The sequence below is a fragment of the Gnatocerus cornutus genome, chromosome 5, assembly GCF_029298725.1.
Source record: "Gnatocerus cornutus isolate USDA-ARS CGAHR chromosome 5, icGnaCorn1.1, whole genome shotgun sequence".
NCBI lineage: Eukaryota > Metazoa > Arthropoda > Insecta > Coleoptera > Tenebrionidae > Gnatocerus > Gnatocerus cornutus.
In genome coordinates, this window is record NC_142237.1 from 16,650,216 (window position 1) to 16,660,097 (window position 9,882).

At 36.0% G+C, this 9,882-nt stretch overlaps 2 protein-coding genes across 3 annotated transcripts; one reads left to right on the forward strand and one right to left on the reverse strand.

Annotated features, from left to right (window-relative positions):
* The first annotated feature begins 185 nt into the window (after positions 1 to 185).
* On the forward strand, positions 186 to 7,509 carry LOC148175172 (uncharacterized). Of its 2 annotated transcripts, none has more exons than XM_088035985.1 (6): positions 186 to 421; positions 4,360 to 5,329; positions 5,393 to 5,575; positions 5,662 to 6,195; positions 6,247 to 6,672; positions 6,721 to 7,509. In XM_088035985.1, the coding sequence occupies exons 1-6, from the start codon at positions 399 to 401 to the stop codon at positions 7,066 to 7,068; spliced, it is 2,484 nt and encodes an 827-aa protein (XP_087892111.1). In that variant the 5' UTR covers positions 186 to 398; the 3' UTR covers positions 7,069 to 7,509. The 2 variants fall into 2 exon arrangements, with proteins under 2 accessions (XP_087892111.1, XP_087892112.1); XM_088035986.1 differs by having other exon boundaries at positions 5,393 to 5,530.
* A 189-nt stretch (positions 7,510 to 7,698) lies between these two features.
* Positions 7,699 to 9,693, reverse strand: LOC148175173 (solute carrier family 35 member E2A-like). The gene is made up of 6 exons (XM_088035995.1): positions 9,184 to 9,693; positions 9,001 to 9,136; positions 8,834 to 8,949; positions 8,599 to 8,785; positions 8,353 to 8,553; positions 7,699 to 8,308 (listed from the first exon to the last, which is right to left on the reverse strand). The coding sequence occupies exons 1-6, from the start codon at positions 9,413 to 9,415 to the stop codon at positions 8,116 to 8,118; spliced, it is 1,065 nt and encodes a 354-aa protein (XP_087892121.1). The 5' UTR covers positions 9,416 to 9,693; the 3' UTR covers positions 7,699 to 8,115.
* Between the last annotated feature and the right edge of the window lie 189 nt (positions 9,694 to 9,882).

Genomic DNA, 9,882 nt, shown 5'->3' on the forward strand with positions numbered 1-9,882 from the left:
TGATTAGAAATTATTTGAACATTTTATTAGAAAGAAGCGCTCGTGTGCTCTACCATCATTGAAATCTCCAAAATTCTCCGTTGAAATCTCCACGAACTTGTGAGATAGGTCCGGTTTCTTGCAGAAAGATGTCCAGGGACGTGTTTTGGACGTTTCAGGTTAAAGAGAGCGCTTATAAAAGGCAGTTTAACAGTAGCTTGCTGGTTACTCGGGGTCTCAACAGCGAAAGTTGCCCTGGCGGAGTTGTGTGTGGTGTTTGTTGGGCATGTGGCGTAGTGTGTAAGTGAGATTCTGGCTCTGTATAGTGACATAGTGTGCTTAGTGCAGCTCGGAGCGGCAAATCCTGCCGCCCTTAATTCAAAAATATCTCTCCCCCTATAAAGATCCCTACACTGAAAATGGCAAGGATCACATTACTGGTGTAAGTCATATTTATTCTAAATTACAAATCTAAGAAAGTCGTGGCGTAACAATATGCTCAAACACGTAACGAAAATTGTGTTGTCCACGTTGTCATTTCAATATACAATTAAGAACATTCTAAGTGAAATTTTTGAATGTTCACGCGTACAGTATTGCACGAAACTGTGCTAGTTTAATTACCATCTGGTGTCGGTAAGTCTTTTACAACGAGAAAGGATACGATTAAAAAAATATTAAAATCAATCGCTAATCTGGGTTAAGTGTTTTTTATTGTGTCGTTGCAACATTTTCGTTTCTAATTCTGTTTAAATTACATAAAAATCTGTAAAATAAGATCCGCAATTTTAAATTTGATGAGATCGAATTTTTGCAATGGTTTACATAATAAAAAATTAATCAAGCCGGTATTGATTTCTTTGTTGGGCAATAGATATTAGCCAATTATTGTAGCCGTCAGAAGAATAATAAAATATGTTATTAAGCGATCGGTTAAGATGAGATCAAAGAAGCAGAGAAAATTGACAACACAGTTTTGTAAACAAGTTTCGAACATACAAAAACTTGATTGTGTCGTCTGGAATCCGTTTTCCCGGGCGAAAATTACGCTTATTCGCGTGCAAAAATTAAGATTTTTCCGTTTGATCAAATAGCTTTTCTTCTAGCCAAAATGGTTACCGGTGAAGACAGAAATAAATCAGAAAAAAATCAGCATAAACACAAATCTTTATGTCTTATAACACAGTCTTAGCAGCCTTTGGAATTTTAAATGAGTTGGTAGTTCTGTCGTCTTTGGTGTTTGACATTTGAGCTGTCACGACGATCATGTCAACAATGACATTTCATGGCAATTAATGTTTAACCTCAACCTATCTAAGAGAGGCTTCGCTATAATTCGCAGTGTTGCCAACAGATTTCAAGCTACAAAGCCCCATTTGATAGGAATTACAAACAAGAAATTGAAAAATATGCTAAAAAAAAGTTTGATTTGATTGGTAGCCTTATCAAATATGGAATCTAACTGTTGAACTCAAAGTTACAGTTGTAACAGTATTAAAATAGCTTAAATATTTTGCATAACTTTGCAACCAACACTTTATAAAATCAAGTTTTTTCTATTCTCTCGATCCGGAACTCGGCGTTTTCACTCTTTGGCAAGTCAAACTCAACATTTGAATATGTAAAGACACAAACAATGATGTTTACACATACACGTAAAATACCGGTAATAAATTAAACGAATCAAGTTTTTTGCATTTAACATTTATATAACATAATGTTCACAGCATCGTCATTAAAATTTATGATCCTTTTGCCCCGTTAGATGTGTGCAGTTGAACTTTAGTAACTCAAGGTTTTTACTTTTACCGCTTGAGCAGCATTAATAAGTACTTTGGTCTTAGACATCTTTCAGCAGGGAAAGTGGTCGAATGCGGTTATCTTTTTGTACTTTGCAACCACATTATTACATTGTAATATTGACTCTTTTGCAACTGAAAAATCTGCAATCGTAACACGAGCCGTGAGAAAAAGCTCGAAATTAGGTCAATTGAAAAATTTGCAGGTATCCGAAAAATGTTGCAGGATTTAAATATTTGCAGGAAAAAGTGTACTCTACTTACACACTTCGAGAGAAATTAAACACAATAAGGATCATCTCAAGAGAGTAAATTAATAGTGCGTTTCTTGCATTGGCGCTACAAATCATGAATAGACCTAATTAAACAGTGCAGGGTTAAATACTTAGAAAATGAAGACTTATTATTACTGCATTCTCACGGAAAGGAATTGTTGCCAACAATCAGACTAGAAAAATTCTTATTCAATTCAAAAATGACAAAACTGTCTCGACAATTTGGGGGCTGCAACTTTCTTCTTTTGCCGGAAGGTCGTCACCTGACCTTGATCAACAAATTTCTCCATCTTTCACTCTCTTCTGCCCAACCCAATGGGGATTGTATGTCAATGGCACCGACGCCACTGCCCATTGACAATGAAAGTGATTGGATTTTAATTCCTTATTTTGATCTTAGTCAAGTTTTTTCCTGAAAATTTATCTAACTTTCTTCCATGACATTAACGAATGTAACGACAAAACCAATTGAACGTCATCTTAATTTATTTATTAATATAATTAGAAAGTTATCGCGTAATGCACATGGATAAAATCACATTTAATCATACTTCTTGTTATGCAACGATGGGACTTCTTTGTATTTACCGAGTACAAGATTTTAGATTTAACAATTTGAATTTATGGTACAAGTAACCTGCGTTAATGTCAGGGAGATGAAATAAATTCTATTTAAGTAACGACGACTTATGGAGACAATTTATGACTAGTTTAATAATTCATCACGCAGAAAACTGAGATGAAGAGGAAAGTAAATTCGGAATTGATATCAAGTGAGAGTTTGGTACGGTAAATTACGTGATTTATACATTTTGTTGGCTTGTAAAATGAAAAGTCCGCCCAGGGGAGGTTTATCATAAATTTTAAATTAAGTAGAAAGTATTTTAGTAAAGCATGTTATTGAAATCAGCCTAGAAATTTTCGAATTTCCAAAATTCCAAGTTTTCTAACCTTTTACCAACAAATACCTGTGTAAATACAATCGGTGATAGTAGTAAACATTGACCTCTATTTGCACGACTATTTTTAATAGTATCAAATTATCCACACTTTTTGTCAACCTACAATATATCGATTATAATTTATTAAACTACAGCCATTTCTGTACATTCCTTCCGAGTTTGAAGGTCTTCGTTCAGATTAAGAAGGATAAAGAAAACATTTTTATCCAATTACAAGTCTTCAAATTCTTAGCTGACATTTTAAAATCGTTATTTAACCACAGACTAGTTAAATGCCATTCTTCTTGTTAATTAACATTCTTTATTTAGCCAGGGTTTGGTAACACGTCTTCTTCAATGTATTCACGAAAACATTGCTATTCCATGACAGACTTTCTTATGTATATCAAATCAGACATCTTAAGACAGAACTGTTTGCAAAAACAAAACGGTCAGATGAATATAAATCAGTTGTTTTGTCCATAATTAGTAGTAGACAAAGAATTGAAATTTTATAGGCACAAAACACATTTTATATTTATTTAACAATTCTTTCAACATTTCTGTTTAACAATGCTCTTAACATATTTTCTGATGCAAACAAGTTCTCGTAATATCCAGAAATTCTTTCAAAGTAGCACTTCTTTAATTAACAAAATTCCTACATTTACTTAGCAAATATTTACAACACTGTGTCCAAAAACTTGTTGAATATCGCCAATTATACAGTTTTCGGGACTAATTTATGGACATAACACAATAATTTCTCTCTTCAATGACTCATCATTCAAATATTCTAACATTTCAGAAATTGAGTATCCATTTCAAAATAGATAAGTTTCTCCGTACATTTTCTATGTAGTTACATTTAAAACTAATCAAATAATGATGTTATTGGTATCTATTGCCCATTATTTTGTTAATTACATTCTTCATTCAAATTACCATTTAAATGTGTCGTGTGTTTTTAATTAAGTATAATAAACGGTAATGTAAGTTAATTTCGAGCTTACGCACCGTGGAATTCTTTTGTGAGAACTGTGCAAGTTGAAGAATAAGAGCGTGAAAAAATTACGTAATAATATTAGATAAACATTTCAATAAGTACTAAATCTCTGTTTATGAAACGAAGTCTTTATTACAATAAATTTGCAAAACATTAATTAACTACAGAATGATCAATTGAATTGTTAATTGAGTTAGCTGTTACTCTGTAAACGTATGTCTGGATGTCTGTCATTCCCCGATATCTATCAATTATTTGACGTTTTATTGTCAAGTTCAGACACACGTTCGTTTGCTCACTCTTCATTCAATGAAAATAATAAAATTAATTAAAATAACGCATTTTCTCCTTTTTTGCAGACTTTTCGGCCTATCCGTGGCAACCCACGCCTTCCCCCGTCCAGCAGAAGACATAATCACACAACCTAAACCTGGCGAAGAATACGTCTTCGTCCAATCATCAGGTTCCGGTGCCCGACCTATCGCAAGAAAAGACAAGCACACCAGTGAAGAACGTCCTTTCGAAACAGCTCACAAACTGCCCCCATCGCTAACCTACGCTTTAAACCATGACGAACCTGAAGAAAAAATTCCTGCTAAAACTAAACATCATAAAAGAGAAGCCAATCCGGCTGACGCTCCTGCACCTGCTCCAGCAGGAGCTATTAAACTCGACGTTCAAAAACTCTTAGAGAAGTATAAAACGGAGCTGAAAACTAGTACAACTCAAGCTCCAAAAAGAACGACGAAAGCGAGACGTGGTGGGAATAAAAGAACGAAGAAAGAAGCCAAGCAGGAGTTTGTTGAAGTGACCAGTACTAGACCTGTTCTTACCACGGGAGCGGCGGTTCCGAAGCAAATTGATGATGACATCCCTCTTGTTGCAAGTGGAAGTGAGAAACAAAGATCGAGGATTCAGATAAAAAAAGCCCCCAATGGGCAAGAGTATGAGTATGAATACGTTTATTACTACTACGATGAAGATGAAGATGATAAGAAGGTTTCCAACGCCCATGATGGGCCAGCACGTGGCTCAACATCTACTAAAACACGTGGTAATGTTGAAAGAACCAGTGCAGCACCTGAAGCTAACGAGGTCGTTCCTTCATCGCGAGGTAAAACAAGAGGACGTCAACTTGGAGAAGAAGAAGTTGGCGAGGAACGATTGCCGGCTAATACTAGATTCCCACCAAGAAGTAGAAATCTCAACACTACACCTTTGCCGGAAGAGGAAGCAAAGGCCACACGAGGTCGAGGAAGAGGAAGGCCAACTACTGAGGCTGCACCTAGTGCTGCGACTGAAGCCGATAATATTTCCGACGAAACTCAGGTTAAAGATTTACCTCGAAACAAAAAAAATAGAAAGTAAATCAATAATTTTTCTCATTTCTAGGGCACCAGAGGACGCACACGAACCAACGTTAGAAGACCGTCCCTCGATTTAGTAGACAATGCTTCTTTTAATACCCACCCAAGCTCTGAACCATCTGGAAGCAGTCCGTCTTTCCCTACAGATCTTCCAGCTGGACCGGTACGTTTCTTAGGAGCAACGCCCAATGAAAGCGTCGATCCGCCTGTAATTACTAGTTTCAATTTACTCTCTCTACTCTATCATTCTTATTAACACTTCTTAAGATTTTCCATTAAATGCCTAATTTGTAGGAACCCATCAGCGATAAAGCCGCAGAGCCCAAAAAAGAAGAAACGGTTACTGAAACTTCTGACGATACTGGAACTACAGTAATGTCAGCCATGGACAAAGTAGCCCTCGATCTCTACGCAATTCTTCAAGGAACTCAAAAACTATCCGGAGAAGATGGAGACTTGGGCAGTGAAGAAAACAGTACTGATACTGAAGATGAAGCGACAACATTGGAACCAACAACTGAGCAGATCATTGAAACGACGACTCCAACTACGACTACGACTACTACGACAACAACAACACCAGCACCTACTACAACTACGACAACAGAAGCGGCTATTGGACGAGGACGATTTAAGGGTCGCGGAAGAAAAACAACGCATGCTTCAGCTCCGACCACTGAAGCTACACACACTGAAACCAAGCCAAAGAGCAAATTTAGTCGACCAAGTTTCGGAGGACGACACAGACCAGGAGCAAGAACAACAACAGAGCCAGCAACTGAGCCGGAAGCAGCCAAAGAAGAATCAAAACCAGTCAGTCACTCAAGGGTAAAATTTTATCTTTTAAAAATCAACAAAATGTTATAAAAGTATTTTCAGCCAACTCTAAGTCGTGGTAGATTTGGAGCGACAAGATCAAGAACTCGTACAACTGCAGCACCGTCTGAAGCTCATGAAGAAGGTGGTAGCAGTACTTCAGCTCCTGCGGCAAGACCCTCCTTGACTAGACCACGTTCTAACTTTAATCTCCGAACTCGAGGTCGCAGCACAACAGCAGCTCCTGAAGGCGAAGGAGCCCAAAATGAAGACAGTGCCAGTTCTGAAACTAGCAGTACCACAGCCAGAACCAGAAGAATTCAAGCTGGTTCTGGAGTCAGACCCGCTTTAAGACCAGGACCTCGTATCAACTTGACTAGAGGCCGACCTGGACAAAGCACCACCACAACCACTGAAGAACCTGCGGAAGACCATGTAACCGGTGATGAAGAACCCAAAAGTGAAACCCCCGAAAACTCTGAAGAAAAAGTAAGTTTTAGTGCTTCAGTTGTGTGTGTATTAAAAAACGTTCTTTAGGAGCCTGAGTCGTCACCTGCTCCTGTAGACAACAGTCCTCTTAGTCGGTTAAGAAACAAACACAGAATTAATGTCCAAGCGAAACCTAAAGCTGCAGCCAGCAGTCCCGTTCAAGTAAGACGTGTTAACCCGCTCATTGCTAGACGAAGACCTGGTCAAACCACTGAAGCTTCCTCAAGCGAAGCTCCACAAGAAGCTGTAAGTACCGAAGCTACTAGTGAAGTGGAAGTAAGTGAAGAAACGGAAGCCCCTCAACCTGCTTCTAGTACAACTGAAGAACCACGAGGATTGAACAAATTACTTGCCGGAAGAAGAAGGTTAGCGGCAAAAGCTGGCGCTCACCATTAAGGCTGAATAATTGAAAACCAGCACCATCAAATTTTACAAGAATTTTGGTTTTCAGTTATAATAGAATAATTATGATTAGAATATCCTATCGTCATTGTTTGAATAATTTTTATATTTAAATAATATTATTTATTTTCTGGAAACATTGTTGCAAATTTCTTGGTCGGCATTTTAAAAATGCGACTGTTTTATACATGCAAACGTTATTCGCTTGGTTAGGTTCATATTAATTACTTGAGCTTAAGATTGTTGTAGAATAAATGATAATTAAGAGATTTCATAGCGGCCCCCAAGTGCCAAAATTATGTACACGCTAGGTAATTCCGAGTGCATAAATGTCGCACTCATACTGTTGGAAACTGTATCATGACGATAAATTGAATTGCCTATTCGTATTTTATTAGAAAGACGTAAATAAAGTGTAAATAATTTAAAGAACAATATTTTATTTACTCATTCCCAATTAGTAATCTTTCCTAAAAAAGATTTTCTCTCCTCCAAAACGTCACTTAAGCGTTTTGCAGTTTCACATTCGCAAATAATTTTAACTGTATTTTGCGTTCTTATTCTTGATACATAAAGTACGATTAATAAAAACACATTATTACACTTAAAAAAAAAAACAAAAAATCGTTTTATAAAACAATAATTTAATTGTTGGTATTTATAAACAATTTACAGTATAAAAGTAGTTACACTATATACATTTTCTTCATTTTATGACTGGAAACACGGAATGTGGAATGTTCACAACATCTCACCTATTGCAAGTACACACAACCATCACGTTAAAATAAATTAGAATAAATAAAATAATCAAATAATAACTACGCAATCTACTCCAAGTCCAAACTGTTTACACCCAGTAAGTCTCAACTTCCGAAAAGTTGTTAAATTAGAACGAGATTATCTAATCTAATAACGCGTAATAATTTTAGTTAAAAAACAAAAACTTTCATTGATTCTGGTTGCAAACAGTTTGCTGGAGCTGTCGCTCTAAATTGACATGAGCAGATCACACTTGAACTCCTGAATTTGAGAATTTCCCTAAATTGCACGCACTTTTCTTTGAATTAAATTAACAGAACTCAACCTGTCATCATATTCTTGAGCTTTAATGTACATAAAAACTCCAGCTATCACAGTTATGGTTCCCACAGCACTCAGTAACGTAACTTGATTACCAAACATTATTACCGATAGCCATATCAAAAAAGCCCTCTTAGCCGTGTTTGCAACGCTAGAAAAAAATCGTATTAAAAGTCAACACAAGTGTTGTTTTACCTATGCGTAACTGGACTTATGTAATCCATTAAGACGTATGCTGTGATGCTTTGAAAGTGAAAAAAAATTCCATTCAACATGAAATAAAAAATTATGTTCAAATCAAAAGATTTGCTAGGATTTAAATCCACTAGGAACAAAGTTGCTGGAACTTGGATAACTACGCTTGCAATGCTGGTGTAAAATTGCAGTTCTGCTGGTCTAAAATCATTCATAAAACATGGAAAAATAGTTACAGGGATTTACGTGTATTTAAATTTGTCTCCAGATATCAACATTTTTGAGTAGACATTCTGGATACACTCTGTTAAGTTTGTTGCCATTGCAGCTAGGAATCCTCTAATTTCAAAACTAATTTCATTAATTGAACACAATGCTAAACCTGACATCACAGGTAATAGACTCAAGTTTACATAAAGTCCTGTTTGTTCACCTGAAAATTAATGTTTTACAAAAAGACGACAGTTGAATTCAAATTTACCTAACAAGAACCTAGAAATGAGCACAGTGAATAAAGGTGCTGAACTTTTGATGGTCTCTGTAAAACTCACAGCTACATAATTCAGAGCAACTAAACCCAAAACTACCGTTAAAAATCTGGAAAAAATCATTAGTACTACTAGATCCACTTCTCCACTGAGTGTTAACCTTGTGCATCCTACTAAAACCATGTGCCTATAAAATCCAGGTGGTTTACTTAACCTTTGAGAAGGTTTATACATCCCACAAGGAAAATACAACTGTATAAATCCACAAGTGGCAGTCATCATCATCTGACAAGCACCTATTTCTTGAAATTAATATCAAAGTAGTGATTACAATAAACTTTACCTAGCATAGTTGGGTTTCCATTGAGGTAAGTCAGAATGTACTTATTCAAAAATAAAGTACACCCACTAAAAAAGTACCACAACAGAAGGAAGATAATGGCTCGAACATTTGCCAATCCAGTCCTGTGACTATCAACATCATTCACTTTCTCCTTTTTACTCGTGACACTGTTTTCTTGTTTAACATCGTTGGAATTTAAGCTGACTAGGTCTTCGTCCATTTTTTGGGACATTAACAATAAAAAACAACTGGATAACAAGCAGCGATGCTCATTACTGGTGAAGTCAGACTGATTTGCGAAAACGTGGATTAGTGTGAACGTAGATTAAGGATTTAACTATAAAAATTTATTATTTTACACGTCAGAAGGTGAGAGACTGGTAAAGTACACATAACCTCAAACAATAACAAGTAGGTAGGAAATTTGACGTAAATGAAAAAGGTGGATGAAATGTCAGTGAGCCTCAAACAGTTTGGCCCGAGGGTACTAAAAAGTTTTGGGGTTCCAAGAAAATAAGAAAAGTCTGTTTATTACCACTTAATAAATACAAATAAATTAAAGGTTAGGCAAATTTATTCAAATTAATTAATTTTTACCAGTTTACTCTCCTAGAAACTAACATTTTCGACATTTATAACTTTACTTTTTGCTGGTTTTATCTTAAATTTTAAATAAAACAAACAAAAATACCAAAAAAC